The following is a 15,863-nucleotide window of genomic DNA, read 5'->3' as shown; positions in this document are numbered from 1 at the left end:
TTCATCTGCCTGTACTCCAAGCCTTCAGAATTTGTGACTCACCAAGCAAAATTCATCACCATCAGCCATTCATTGTGTTCTTCCAGCTGCCTGATGCCCCCATCCCTCCCTCCATAGTTCCTACATTCCCAGGCAGCATAAACAGGAGATGTGCTGAGCTGGTTTCGGAACTATCATCCATGTCCGGTGGACTGAGTTCAGCTTAGGGCTCAACCATATCTCTGTTTGCCACACTGCTTTCCCCTGGGAAAACCCAGAGTTTAGCGCTGAATCGGAACAAAGGGAAATTGGGTTTTCTGCCAATTGCCGTTTGTGCTAAAGAGTGGGTTTTCTGACGGGAAGCGGTGGGGCAAAGCAGAACCGCTCGGACCCCTGCCTAGAGAGCAGAAGAGAAGCGGGAAATGGGTCAGATCTGTGCTTTCTAGGCACTAGTCAAGCAGGAATGTGGACGAGCCCACATTGCAAGGATTCACAGTCTGTGCTGATTTCCTTTTGCAGACCAAGAGCAGGAAACTTCCTTATTCTGTCTGCTGGTACCCCAGTTTTTTCAAATTACTGGTGCTCTCAATTCAAATGCCTGCTCTTTGGGTTATGAGAAAGGGATTGATGGGCAAAACCCACATGCTAAACAAAGCCCTGGTTTTTGTAAACAGACACAGCTTTGAGAGGTTGAAGTTTTGCAGGGAGACAGAAAGGAGTTTGGGATGTTGAGGGCATGCAGAATCTTTTCTTCAACAGTTCCCCCCCCCCACCTGCAACTTTCACCATTGGATATCTTTTCCCTTCCTGCAGAGCACTAGTTGCATGTTTACCATTGGGAACAGGGTGGGCTGATTTAATTAATGGGCAAAGTTTAAAATATAGAAAATAATCTATAATTAAAATATAGAAAATAATCTATAATTAAAATATAGAAAATAATCTATAATTAGATTCTTTACTTACCTAAAAAGGTAGCCCAGTTAGTTGGGAGCGGAATCAATAATTTTAATAGAAATACTTACAAAAATTAAAGATGGCAGCATGCATAAGCCTTCAGTTTATTATCTTTAAAACGGATGGCAAATAATGTTGTTGTTTTTTTAAAAAAAGTATGTACAGCACAGTATAAATGGTTGTGTAACACATGCCTGAAGGACTAACTTATCCTGCTTGTTCCTCTCTGAGCACTCTGAAAATCAGAGGCTCTGATCTGGATTTCCCAGCCAGCTGAAATGCATTGGTCTATGAGGAGCAGGGCCACCTTGGTTGTGGCACCAGTCTAAGGAATACCCTTGTTTTGTTTTTTGTTCTGCTACTTTATTGGTTTTTATCATTGCTGTTGATATTGCCGTGCATTCGATTTTGCAAGTTGCTCTGCTTTCTTTGCGAAGAAGACCAGGTTATGATTCCCCCCCCCCAATCACACCCTATGCCAACCCCGACCTCTCTCGCCACCAAAGGAGCACAAGCGAACAACAGAGAACCTGCCCAACAACGCTGACACCAAACCCTACATATATTAAGTAAGATAGAAACATCGTCACCCCACCCCATCCACCTCCCCATCCCGCCCACCTCTCTCTCCCTTTTCTTTCTAATGTCTCTACGAACGAAACTGATGTGTAAAAATGTTACATGGGAAAAAAATACGAGAGAGACATTGCACTACCTTTGTAAATCAAGAAAATCTTTAATAAAAAATTAAAAAAATACAAAAGTAACTCATGAATAATACCATTATAATAAGAATGACATGTGGTTTGCTTTTTAGACCCGCCATCTCCGGAAGTAGACTTCGTATCGGTACAAGGTTCTGCACCATTATTCAGCCTGAGGAAGGCAGAAGACAGAAATGGTCCAATAAGGTCTCTGGATTTTTTGCTACATATTTAAGATACTCCCCAGACATATAACACTTACACTTTTGAACTTTATTTGCTTAGATTATTTTTCCCCCTTTCAAATTTCATTACAATTCAAAGGATTTAATTTCCTTCGTATCTGGATTTACTTTCTGTCACACATAGCTAACTGCTTTATGACCCAAAGATGCCACAATCAACCAAAACACAGAATCTTGTGCCATGTATGCAGGATTTATACCCCTTACGCTCTTCTTTATTTAATCTAGACAACCCCCCTCAGTTCCATAGCTGTAGTCCATAATAGATTTTAATCTCCATTTCACCATAAGTAAGTACTCATTCTGTGGGTTCATTAGTATGGGGAAAAGACAACAACGGATATCTAATTTGCATTAGGGCCGGACAATGGAGGTGAAGAGGCAAGCTTGATTTACGTGGCCTCCATAGAAGCAGGGGAAGCTCATGGTTGCACTACCCAAGACTGCTAGAATGGGGGGCAAGCCTATTTTTCAAAGGGAGGGGTGGGTTTAGCTTTCTTCACCCAAATGGTTCCAGAGAGTGCTTTCTTCCCTGTAAACGAGAAGCTACCATTTACTCGTATGGATTAAGGCACTGGATGCAGCATCACCTGCCCCCAATAGTGGTTGCCTCTGTGCTCAATGGAGAGAAATGCCTAACAATAGATGGAATTGATCTCTCTATGAGGAATGCAAAGAGACACACTACATTCTACAGGGATCCCTGCAGTATATGCCCCTCTTTCCCAGTTTCCCAGCATTGGTAAAGTCAGGGGCGGAGCAAGGGGTGGGCCGCCCCAAGTACCACCCTGGGGGGTGACACTTGTGGTGGGGCCCCGCCCCCGCGATCGGCGCAAACAAAGCAAAGCCGAGCCTACACTGCTCGGCGTGCGGCGGCGGCTGGCTTGATTGCTTGGCCAGCCGCCGGTGCCTGCTCCCCCCCCCTTTTTTAAAAAGGGCTTTTTAATTCCGTGCTCGGCTGCTGCTGCGCAGAGTCAAGGGGTGGGCCAGCGAGGAGGGGTGTCACGCCACGCCCCTCCTCGCTGGCCCGCCCCTTGGCTCTGTACCGCGGCAGCTGAGCGCTAAGAAAGCCCGTTTAAAAAAACAGGAAAGGAAAGCAGCCGCTTGCTTGCTCGGCCGGCGGCTGCTTTCCTTTCCCTTTTTATTTCTTTTTAAGGGCTGGGCGGAGCCACACCGTACGGAGTGCGCATGTGCAGAATTCCACACATGCGCACTCCGTACCGGGTGCCGTATAGGCGCCACCCTGAGTCCCGGGGGGGGTGACAAAAAAATTGTTGCCCCCGGTACCTTCTGGGCTTGCTACGCCTCTGGGTAAAGTACCGGTAAGCAATATAGCCCCCCAGTTAACTTGCTCTTTTGCAAATCCAGCGCTCTGAATAGTGTGGTTTAGCCTAGCGTTATTGAAGAAAGCATAACAATTTAGGATTACAGGGGTGTATATGTATGTATGTATGTATGTATACACATAGTACAACAAGCCATTCAGTGATGGCCAGTGATTAAGAGCTTTTAAACAAAGCAGCACGTTGAAGAAAATCGATGCAGAAATCAAAAGGCAGTTGTGTATAAATCACTTCTGAAACTCCTTCATGCTCTTCCGTCTCTTTCTAGTTCGTACCAAGTGATTGTCATTCCCTGGAGCCTACAGTGCAACTTTAATTGTTACTCCTTGACTAGACTAGACTATTTCAGCAAAGGCACTGACTCAGAAGGCTATGTGGCAGCCGAGATCCCAGCCAAGGTCGTTGCTGACAACATGCTGGTCTTTGCCCTCGGAGACAGACTTTACTATGGGGATTTTTACAATGCTCCCCTGAAACAAGGAAAAGATTATTGTGTTATACTGAGGACAATCAGTAAATGGAATGGGGTAAGGACGCAGGCTAAAATTATTCCTGAATAAGAATGATGCATTTATTGATTTTATTTTATACCCTACCTTTCAACAGATTCCCATGACGACTTACAAAAGGTGAAGCAAATTAGAACAAAAACATGAACGTTGCAATCAGTGCCGGATCTACGTACCATATAAGCTAAACAAGCTATAGCTTAGGGCCCCACTCTCTTGGGGGCCCCCAAAAAAAGTTAAAGAAAAAAACACCTGGATGTAAATTTCCAAAATATAAGATAAAAAACAAATAAAATAAAACCTACATACAGCAACAGTGTTTTGTGTTGTATAGGCTCCTATGATGTAAATAATGGGCCCCGCCTGCTAGCCTGCTCCCTAAAATATCACTATCACGATTAATATACTTCTTAATTGTATTTCACTATTAATATACTTCTTCTTAATTGTATTTCAGTTCAACAATTACTTTGATAAAATACATATTTTGTTAATGTGCAAATGGCTTTAGATACCTATTAGGTCCATAAATTACCATATAGCATATATTCAACACAAAAAACAGCGACAATTTGTTGTTGACAAAGGACAGCTGGACATATAAAGGGCCCCATTACCTTCAGTAGCTTAGGGCCTCATCACACCTAAATCCGGCCCTGGTTGCAGTCCTATACAGGTGTTTTCAGAAGTAAGTTTTATTGAGTTGGGAATGTCAGAAGCTGCCTTAGATGGAGTCAAATCATTGGTCCACCTAGCTCCTCATCGTCTACAGGATAGACCAGGTACATTCTCATCCCTACCTGGAGATGCTGGGGATTTAACCTGAGACCCTCTGCATGCAAAGCAGATGCTCTGCTACTAAGCTGCAGAAGTCAGTCCCACCCATGAGGCCAGGTGAAGCCACTACAGCAGGTTCTGATGTCAACCTATCACCCCTCCCTTGTTCCTGATGTAGATCTTTCCTCACCCCTTCTTCCTTGCCAGGCAGGGGGACAGCATTTGGGGGTCCGTCTCAGGTGACAAAATGTCTTGGTCTGCCCCCAACTTCCATTGAACTGAAAAGCTGTAGATTAGTTGTGGAGCTGTAGATGAGTGGTGGATGCAGCCGAAAAGACTACAGTCACACCTTGGTTCTGAAACAGAATGCATCCCGGGAGTCCGTTCGACTCCCGGAGCCATTCAGAAACCAAGGTACAGCTTCTGATTGGCTGCAGGAGCTTCCTGTAGCCAATTGGAAGCCGCAGAAGCAGCACCGGATGTTCGGCTTCCGAAAACTGTTCAGAAACCGGAACACTCACTTCCGGGTTTTGATCGTTCGGGAGCCGATTTGTTCGGGACCCAAGGCGTTCGAGATCCAAGGTGCGACTGTACATTGTAAATGCAGTTAGCGGAACTAAAAAACAGACACCAGGCAGCTTAAAAGACTTTGTTCAGAAGTTACAGGTGGGTAGCCGTGTTGAGAATTTTCTATTTTGTTTGTTCAGAAGGTTAAGGAACTTGGGAAAATAATAACAATAATAATCACCCCGTGCCAAAATAACACCCACAAGTATCCAGTACTTCGCAGTTGGACTATTACTGTGGAATTGCTCTTTCTCTTGCAGCCGCCAATCACACAGATGGTTGGGGCACCCAAAGAAGGGGTTGAGACAAGCAGACCTTCAGGCACCCTAATGCCAAACTGATGTGTTTTATAAGGAAAAGTTATGTTATAACATGATATTAAACATTGTATTAAATAACATTACAGTTTTTTTTAATATTGAACATTATAACTTCTATACCTTAGTTGTCCAAAACAAGTTCAAGATTTCCAACAGAACTCCCCCCAGTGTTTTGATGTAACAGGGCCTAGCTGCTTCAGTACCATAAAACTCCTAATCTATCAAATTTTTTTTTTAAAAAAAGGTATCCAAGTCCACTATATCCCCTGTGTGAAAGGAGAACTTTCATTTTTTGAAATGTCTGGTTTTCCAAATTCTTCTCAAGTCACTCACCCTTTTCAAATGAAGAAAGCTTAAGTAGTGCTTTCAGAAATCCTCATCACATGAACAGACATATCCTTTTATATGTTGAAATAGGATTAAAAATAGAAAATTAAAGCAAAATGATCCCGTGAGCCACATGTACCGAATCTTATTAACAGTGGAATTAAAGTTGTGCATATATAGTGAACAATAGTTGGTTATTGTGTGGCGTATTCTTCCAAATTGTTTAATTCCAAGATGCTGTTTTCTTTAAAGCTTTGTGTTCACTTCCGACTGTGGACAGGAAATTGAAGTTTTGTCTCAGGACAGGTTTTTTTTCCCTTTAGTCAGCCTGAAGTATAATACCTCCAGGCTAAGCCATTTGTTTTGCAGGCCATTTTGTGTGATAAAATATTTTCTTCAAATCACATCAACGATACATTTGGGTTTATTTTTCCTTCCAACCAGCAATGGCAGGGAGACCAACAGTAGGTAGAGTCAGAGTCAGTGACAAATGGAGCCAGAGCCAATTATAGGCAGTGTCACCTATCTCTGGTCTGTGACCGTAATAAATTGATTCATTCAGGCAGTGCCATCTCCTGATTGGTTATAAGTAAGAAAAGAGACTGAGGTTGGTGGGAGAGGGCCCAATTCATCCTTATGGACCAGTCTTCACCGCTTTCAACAGCAGTGAATTTTTAGACAAATAGTCTAAAATCAGGGCCGGATTTAGTTTTGATGAGGCCCTAAGCTACTGAAGGTAATGGGGCCCTTAATATGTCCAGCTGTCCTTTGTCAACAACAAATTATCACTGTTTTTTTGTGTTGAATATATGCTGTATGGTAATTTATGGACCTAATAGGTATCTAAAGCCATTTCCACATAACAAAATACGTATTTTTCAAAGTAATTGTTGAATTGAAATAAAATTAAGAAGAAGGATATTGGGGGGGGGGGGGCAAGAGAGCTATAGCTTGTTTAGCTTATACGTAAATCCGGCACTGGTCTAAATGAAACAGCAGAACAGTGAGTGCTATTAAGCAGAACAAAAATGTAGGCAAACACCAGCGCTCTTGGCAATTAGAAACTTGCTTTGCTCATTTATGCATTGTCATAAGCTTCAATCACTCCCTTTCCAAACATTATTAGCCGGTGTAAGAAAGTTGCTCAACTGTTATTTTTGTTTCTCGTAGCAGCTTCATTTATCCTAAAAACCATTTTGCTTTTCACCACTGGCTTCTTTTTTTAAAAAAGATATTAGCTAAACAGCAGTAATCCCTTCTGTGACTGCTATCCTTTCCCATTGAACTAAATGAGTAAACACGCAAAGGATTGCATCTAAAACATCTTGTTGTTGTCATCATTTAGTCGTGTCCGACTCTTCGTGACCCCATGGACCAGAGCACGCCACGCACTCCTGTCTTCCACTGCCTCCCACAGTTTGGTCAAACTCATGTTAGTGGCTTCAAGAACACTGTCCAACCATCTCGTCCTCTGTCATCCCCTTCTCCTTGTGCCCTAATTCCCATCTTGTTCTTGAACTGTATTAATCCGGACTGCAGGTGCAGTTCACGTGACAGAATTTTCCTCCATAAAAAAATAAATACAAGTCCCTGATAGGTTTATGAAGCGAGGCTAGAACACTTCTCCTTGACATGCCAGCTTTGTGTGTTCAGGAATTTTATTTTTCTGTATGGAGGATCATCCAGTCATATTTAGTGATCCCTCTCCCCAATCTGTAATCTGATATAATGCAGTTCAGATACAGATTACAGAAAGGCTTGACCTTGTGCCTGTGCTAGGAAGTTTTCGGCAAATATCTTTTTTATTCTACCAGCCTTTTCGATGCTTTTGGTTCAGTGCAATTTAGTGCCCTTGCTGGGTTTTATTGGTTTTGCAACGGTTTTATGCTGTGTTCTTTTTGTTTTGATATTTAATTGCATGTATTGGTTTTGTTTGTATTTGCAGTTTATTGGTGAGGGTTCCCCCCCCAAAAAAAGTGTCCAGAAGACCTGGCAATTTGGTGATATAATTATTTATTTTGGCATTTATAAATCTGTGTGAGCAATGATGTAGGTTGTGTTATTTCCCCCCTCCCCCTCAGGTGAAAAAGCAATCCTGTGTAGTCTGGGCTCAAATTAAAGGTAAGTTTTCTGTTGACTGAGGAACCAATCCAGTTGCTCCTGTTATGAAAATAGCAATTCATGTGGCTGCTGTTTAACAAATCTATATTGTTACAAAAGTCAGATGCCTTTCCCCTCGCTCTGCCGAGCGGTGGCAAGAGCCCGTGTGATCCCAGGCAGTCTGTGCTCCTTGGCAGAATTGAAGACGTAGCAGAGACAGTCGTTTATGGTTTATTCATCTATTTACACCTCCAGTCTGCATGGAGGTAGTCCAGATCTTACAGCATGGCCAACCGCAGTGCAGGCAACCTTCAGCCTGCCTGTCCAAGATGGATCTCAGCTCTTCATCCTCTTTCTTCCCAGAAACTCTTTTCCTTTCCCCTCAAACCTTGGTAACATCTCACTCCCCAATGGCCCATCAGCACCTTTTGTCATGTTAATAGGTTTGACCTTCACTCAGTCATTCAGGCTGGTTTGCATAAGCCAGCCCAGGAATTCACTGAATTCCCTATCTGGCACCCTTCTGTACTTTAATCCCTATTCCAATTAATCCATACCCTGGCATTAATTAATTTCTAGGGTTCTGGGGGAACCTCCTCTTAAATCTATAACAATATGTTACACTATCATGCTTCAGAACTAAAGAGATGACGGTCTAGAGCAGATGGGTGAATGTGACAAAACTCCCAAAATGTAGAGGAAAGAAGTCCCCTCATTTTTTCTGCGTGGTGCTATTGCAGGGTGGCATTTCCCTGCATGCTGGGATGTGATGTGGGAAGTCCCAGGGACTGTCTCTGGACCTTAGAAGTCAGCTGGTCACCATTGTATGCAGTTAACAGGGTCTACCTTTGCTTGAGGGACACGGGTGGTGCTGTGGGTTAAATCACAGAGCCTAGGGTTTGCTGATCAGAAGGTCAGCGGTTCAAATCCCTGCAACGGGGTGAGCTCCTGTTGCTCAGTCCCAGCTCCTGCCCACCTAGCATTTCGAAAGCACATCAAGTGCAAGTAGATAAATAGGTACCGTTCTGGCGGGAAGGTAAACGGTGTTTCTGTGAGCTGCTCTGGTTTCTGTGCGCTGCTGGCCACATGACCCGGGAGCTGTATGCCGGCTCCTTCGGCCAATAAAGCGAGATGAGCGCCGCAACCCCAGAGTCGTCCGCGACTGGACCTAATGGTCAGGGGTCCCTTTACCTTTACCTTTGCTTAAATTCATCTGTCATATGATCCAGCTTGTTCAGCGTCCTGGATAAGCCCCAGGATAAATGGGGAAATTTCGGGGTCACCACATTACCGTAAAGGAAGAGTGAGACAAGAAAGCCATGGGTAAGAAGTACAACTGCTTTTGAGAAAGACAATTCCATGTAGTTCATGTCATTTCTTCAGTTGGCTGCTGGCTACTGTCTGGTTGATGTCTGGGGGGGGGGGGGAAGCAGGAGACCCAGCATTTGAGCTTTGTTAACAGTATGTGAACTTCAGTCCCTTCTGACAATGAATCACAAGACTGAACTGCGTCATTTGGTGGGCGCCTACTTGAATTTTAATTTACTTTTCTTTCAGATTTATCATCCCCGCCACAGCGCCTGACTATTGTTTTATTGGGGTCAGTTGCTGCTCTCTGCTCCATCCTGTTACTGTTGCTCTCTGTGGCATGGTATGTGGTGCTAAGAATTCACTTTTGTAACTTTCTTCTTGTCTGCTAGACTTAACTGTGTACAAAAGAACGGACAACACAGTAAATTTCTTGGAAGCTAAGAGGGAGACAGACGTAGAATTCTGAAGGGCAGTTACAGGAGACCTTTGCCTGCAATGTGAACCCACTTTGAAACCTTTGTTACAGACATACATATGAAGGAGCTGAATGCTTCGCTAGCAAGTTGCCTCCCATTCCACAACATTGTGCCAGCCCTCAGTTGTCTCCCCCATTCCCAAATTATATTTTGGGCAATCTGTGTCCTTAAAAAAAAAAAAGCAGCACTGCACATGCACACAAAACTTGTACCTTTCGCCTTTATCTTGCAAAACTAATTTGGGAACTGGGACAGACAGTGAGGTTCCTAGTGCCACTGACACTATCCATAAGGCACCATCAGGTCAAAAAGACTCAGAGTGGCATTCAGTTAAACAATTGTGCAAGCAGAAGTACTTCCGCTTGCACAACAGGATTTCCCCATTCCCCCACCCCACCCCATGTGTGCCCTGCGTTGTCTCCAAATCTGCTCTAGAGGGTTGGTGGACAAATTTAGAACAAATTTGGGAGGGCATGGGGAAAGGAGAGGGAGGAACCTCCCATTGCACAATGAGAAATGCTTGCACTGATGGAACATGCACATTAGAACTGTGTTGAAAATCTCACGCTGGAAAATCTGCGGAGCCTTTCATTGCTTCTCAGGTCTTGTTCAAAGATAGAAGTGTATGTATGAGAAAGACAGTGGCAACCAAAATGTGGCAAACCTGTGGCCCTTCAGATTCCTTTGGATTACATCTCCCTTCATCTCTAACCATTGCCTGGAACTGATGGGAGTTGGAGTCCAACCACATCTAGAGACCAACGTGGGCAACAGTATCAGACCACCCCTGTCTCTATTACTGTGCCAGTTGTTTTGATCGAGGGAAAGAAATAGTAATTGTTTCATGTTTACAACGTATTTCAAGGCTTAAAAAAATATGGGCCAGTTCAGACATAATGTGGAACCACAATTTTCTGCTACACAAATGATCCTCAGGTTCATACGTTGTTTCTTTCTCTCTTCTTGTTTGGCAACAAGGAGGATATCAAAAGCTTCTGCTTTTAAAGAAATCATTTTCCGTTTATTTTGTCCATACAAAGGGAAGCTTAAATTGTGCTTTCTTAGAACAAGCCGGAACCACGATTTGCTCCTGTTTTGTTTTAACAATCTACAGTTTTAAACAAACCACAGTTCCTGAATGCAGACATAATGGAGAGCTGTGGTTTGTTTTAGGGCTTATTCACACTTAGCTTTTGCCCCGCTCTTACCAGGCACAGGTACATGTGACCAATAGCGTTGTTTTTATTTTTTTTGCTGTGGAGCTTTCCCCATGAAAACCCATTCTTTAGCGCTCAATCAGAGCAAACATCAGTTCGGGAAAGCTCCAGATCAAAAAAACCAACGCCCAGACACAGAGCTTCAAAGTGCGGACTGTGCCTGGGAAAATCTAGTGTGGATAAGCCCTAAAATAAGTGAATGCTTCAGATATCATCCTCATGGCCACTCCAAAGGAGGCAGGATAAGGAGGAAGTGTGCAATCCCGATTCTTGTTCAAGCTCCTTTACATAATCCATGGTTTCCCATTACGTCTGAACAGGCCCTCTTTCTTCAGGTGACTCCATTTAATATATAAGATCCCCTTTGCCACTTGGCTCTGCCTGTCTGGTAATTTTAAATACGTTTTCAACCAAGAGGTGTCTTTGTAGACACTTTATCTCTGTTCTCCTGTTTTATGTCTCACCCGAGAGGCAAATGGCCTGCTTATTTTTGCTTAGGAACTGGGAAGTTCTAGTCAATTTAATCTGCATGTTTGGCATTCAGAATTGCATGAGAGATATTTGGAGAGAGAGGGAATAGTGAACAAGGGGGGGTTGCTTTGGGGGGGGAGTTAATTAGATCCTCATGATTCAAATCCCAAAGCAAAGTTTTTTCCCCAATAGTGCCTTTGTGCTCATAATTGGTAGTTGACCAGGAAAGCACTGATACCTGTCCCCTCCTGACTCTGGAGTGTATGATAAATCTAATGTAATTTAAAAACTCCCAACTGAGCTTTGTTTAGAACGATAACTATCTGGGGTGGGTATTTATTTATTTATTTATTTTACTGCAGAAGGCATTTAACAATAAAGATGGTAGCAGATTAAGATAGGATTGTGCCTTTATTAGAAACGCAGGAAATTGACTTGATGTGTTGAACGTGAGGGGACTGCTAGGGAGCCAGTTGTGGGGAGGGGGAGAACTGGAAAGCTTTGCAACTTTGCCTTCTGCTCAAGGGCACTATTCAGCAATATAATTTATACCCAGTTTTGCAGGACAATGTGTACCTTTTTATCATGGAGTCTTGGCTAAACAAACCCTGGCCCATTTGCAGGGTTGGGTAATTATGCGCTGGATAAATTCCAGATACTGTATATTCTGGGAAGTGGCCGACTGTGAATCAGATTCTTCTCAATGCACAGAGTATTTTAACTTTTAACTGTTGTTTTCCCTCCCTCCGTCAACTGCCTTTTGTGCTTTCTTATCTGTACAATACAGCACGACACAGCACATATCTCCATCTTCGCTGCCCAGAAAAGCATTTTCCAACGATACTGGACATTTATCAATCACTGTCGATATTGCCAGGAAGAACATTGCATCGTCTTCTTCTCCCATGCTTCAGACCGTCTCTCTTCTCTAATGTGCACATCCACCAATAACCTGTAAAGAGAGAATCCTGTTTTTTTTTTAAAAAAAATGGCAGTCCCTGTCTTGGGTGCTTAGAACAAGCAAATCCTCCACCCACAGAATGTCAGCCACTGTTTCCACATTAGGAAGCCAAGGGATATTTTCTGTTTTGATTCCTCATTTCCTTCATTTTGCTTTTCGTTTCTGAACTGTGTTGGGGGGGGGGGAAAGTTCTTCTGTATACCCACATCTTCACTTGAAATCCTTAGCAAGTGTGGTAACTTACCCTCAGCCTCTGTTTGAGGCCGTTTTTTTTGCGGGGTGGGGAGGTAAATTCTCGATCCAAAAAGAAAGGGAAGCATTGCTTTTACATGCCCCGGTAAAAAGTATGTATGAAGTAAGGAAATACTATCTCATGTTTCAGCTGAGCTGGTCTGTTGCATCAGGCTGCAGTCACAAAGCGCTGAGCCATCTAAGTCTGAGGCTTTTTTTATAATAAAATATTCTTCTGTGCTTTAGATACTGCTACATGCTTTTTTGATCACATTGCTGTCACTGGAATCCTCTTCAAGGCAAAATGTTTCCAAAGCCATGCTGTTCACTTGGGAATTAAAAGAAGAAAAGCTTTTATTTTTCACCTTGTCTTTTTTCGCTTTAAAACTTGCTTTGATTTCAGTATTTCTTGGGGTGAAGCTATATATTACACTCAAGTGTAGCCTTACTGTAGCCTTACAGTTTTCGTCATACTGTTTTAGAAAGGTAAAAGTATCGTTAATTGTTGTCTTTTGTGTTTGAAAACCTATTTTTAGTTGAAATTTATATGAAAGGTGATAAACAAACAAACAAATACTGTAATCCGTTCTTAAAATAAATTAAGAAAATAATAATTTGAAATGCCACTTTGGGCGGGAGCAATTAAGAAGGAAGAATCGGCAAGAGAGGGATCACTTAGCCTGGTGGTGGAAATCCTAGGACCCTTCAAGTGTTGCTGAAATATTTATTATTATTATTATTATTATTATTATTATTATTATTATTATTATTATTTATTAATACCCTGCGCATCTGGCTGGGCCTCCCCAGCCACTCTGATATTTTTTAAATAACACAACAGATTACATTTTAAAAAAAATTAATAAACATTTGTAGAGCCACGGGTTCCACACTCCAGGTATAACCCTTTATCTACCTGCCATTGCCCTGCTCCAAATTTCAAGCATAACTTTTGCAAGCAGACCTTTGTGGTGCTGAAACTCGTTACAGCATCCATTTCTATGCAAGTGAGAGGGACTGAGCTTTCAGATGCCCTATCTTTCCTATGTCGTTTCTTCTCCACCACTGCCAACCCCCCCCCCTTTGAATGCTGCAGGTTGTAGTACAGTGGTACCTCGGGTTACAAACACCTCAGGTTACAAACACTTCAGGTTACAGACTCCGCTAACCCGGAAGTAGTACCTCGGGTTAAGAACTTTACCTCAGGATGAGAAGCGGGAAGCCCCATTAGCTAAAGTGGTACCTCAGGTTAAGAACAGTTTCAGGTTAAGAACGGACCTCCGGAATGAATTAAGTTTGTAACCAGAGGTACAGCATTGTGCTTAAGCTGGCGCATTAGACATGCTCTGCCAAGCATCCGATTGGCACCCTACTGGCACTGAAAAAGTTCCTTATGGAGGGCTCAGGACTGTTGATTCCAGAATACCAACAGTGCCCACTTCACCCATGCACAAATCAGAGCTGGATGACAGATCCAGAGTGAGGACATCTCCAGAACGATATGCTACTGGTTCTGGAGAACGCACATACATTTGTCTGCAGTTCTTCAGCCAGAAAGCCCTATGTAGGGACCTAGTTGTATGTTAGACTGCTGCCTCTACCTGTCTCTTCCCACTTGTCCCTTGCAGGTGTGTTACCTCCCTGTGTCTGAGTGGGAATGATTTCTCAGAATCAAGGCCGGCCACATGGAAATATCTACGTCCATCTATCAAGCTCGTGGCATAATGAAACAGTGCCATGGCAGTCTTAACTGCCCTCAGTTTCTCCTGCTTGTCTCTAGCACGGCTCCAGAAGTTAATGTGATCAAAATCCTTGTAACATCTGCAGTGGGTTGTCACATGGCAACTGAGGACTGTGTTGACACTCTATTAATGCTGCAGATACAAACCCAGCTTCTACAGCCTGAAAAGAAATCTCAACGAACACTGTTCCAATTAAGTTCCTGGCTGTTGTCCATCCAGCCATTTTCTCTTACGTTGCTGTCTAGTGGTTTGTTTGATTCAGAAGGAAACTTGCTTGAGGACACCCTTAACTGCAGCACATGACAAGTCAGAGAAAAGTCAGGCAGGCAGGCAGGCAGGCAGGCATCCTTTTGCTTTGGGAAATACCCAAAAATTGTTGGAGAAGGAGGTGAGCAACGACATGAGGCTTAGTGGGGATGAGGGTTGGGGCATGGTTGGAGTCATGGGTCATGTCCAAACCCAAATATCTCTGCCACAAACATGCTGTGGGTTGTCCTGCTTTTGTTGCACTGTTTCAGAAGTGCCCCTCCAGGCAACACAGAACAACTAATAAGTGGAATAACTTCAGTAAAGGTAGGGCGACCCTTGACCGTGAGGTCCAGTCGCGGACGACTATGGGGTTGCGTGCTCATCTCACTCTATAGGCCGAGGGAGCCGGCGTTTGTCCGCAGACAGCTTCCGGGTCATGTGGCCAGCATGACTAAGCCACTTCTGGCAAGCCAGAGCACAGAAACACTGTTTACCTTCCTGCCAGAGCGCTACCTATTTATCTACTTGCACTTGACATGCTTTCGAACTGCTAGGTGGGCAGGAGCTGGGACCGAGCAATGGGAGCTCACCCCATCGTGGGGATTCGAACCACCAACCTTCCGATCGGCAAGCCCTAGGCTCTGTGGTTTAGACCACAGCGCCACCCACGAATAACTTCATTATTCCAGTATAAATCTACCACTCACGCACTATTATTGTGTCAATGGCATGTTGCAGTGTCCACCTGAGAAAAAGCCAAACCATCTAGAGGGGCCTGTCGTTTAAGCTGGCAGTTAAGAATAAATATGGCATATATTTTTTACCTCTGTGTTAAATAGCTTGCATATATTTTATACGGTCTGTTTTGCTTCTGAAGAAGTGTACATGCACACGAAAGCTCATGCCAAGAACAAGTTGGTCTATAAGGTGCTACTGGAAGGAATTTTTTATTTTATTTTGTTTTGACTATGGCAGACCAACACGGCTACCTACCTGTAATTGTTTCTCTTTGTTACTGTTGGGACAGAGCACTGGGGCAAGCTAGAAATGAAAAGTTGGGATCTCAGCCAGAAGTTTGGAGAAGGGGGGGAAGGGGGAGAGAGACGGCTGTTTTGCCTTCCAGCAATACATGACTTCTCTGAAGAAAGCCTCACTGAGCTCCATTGAACTTACTCATAGGGAAGTGTGTATCCTATAGGATTACAGGCCTGGTTATATGCCTGAGCTGAGAAAGATGGCATTTCTTCTCATCACCACTAATAATGTAATTAGAGCTTTTCAATTTTAGTGTTTGAATCTGATCTTGTCTGTTCTGGCAAAGAGGTATGTGTATCCTTAAGAGGGTTTTATGTTTTATTTTTAAAGAAGTTATATGAC

General features: G+C 43.4%; 1 protein-coding gene across 1 annotated transcript in view; it reads left to right on the top strand.

The window, feature by feature from the left end:
* SUSD1 (sushi domain containing 1) overlaps positions 1–12,273 on the top strand; it is a 34,346-nt gene extending 22,073 nt beyond the window's left edge. Inside the window, exons 12-16 of the mRNA XM_033173297.1 lie at positions 1,754–1,847; positions 3,497–3,755; positions 7,810–7,849; positions 9,386–9,479; positions 12,091–12,273. Coding sequence (XP_033029188.1) covers positions 1,754–1,847; positions 3,497–3,755; positions 7,810–7,849; positions 9,386–9,479; positions 12,091–12,235 — 632 coding nt within the window. The 3' untranslated portion in view covers positions 12,236–12,273. The remainder of the gene's footprint in view (positions 1–1,753; positions 1,848–3,496; positions 3,756–7,809; positions 7,850–9,385; positions 9,480–12,090) is intronic.
* Positions 12,274–15,863: the final 3,590 nt, after the last annotated feature.

This window comes from Lacerta agilis, chromosome 16, assembly GCF_009819535.1.
Source record: "Lacerta agilis isolate rLacAgi1 chromosome 16, rLacAgi1.pri, whole genome shotgun sequence".
Taxonomy (NCBI): Eukaryota; Metazoa; Chordata; class Lepidosauria; order Squamata; family Lacertidae; genus Lacerta; species Lacerta agilis.
The sequence above is the reverse complement of the archived record's forward strand: the minus strand, read 5'-3'. Positions and strand labels throughout refer to the sequence as shown.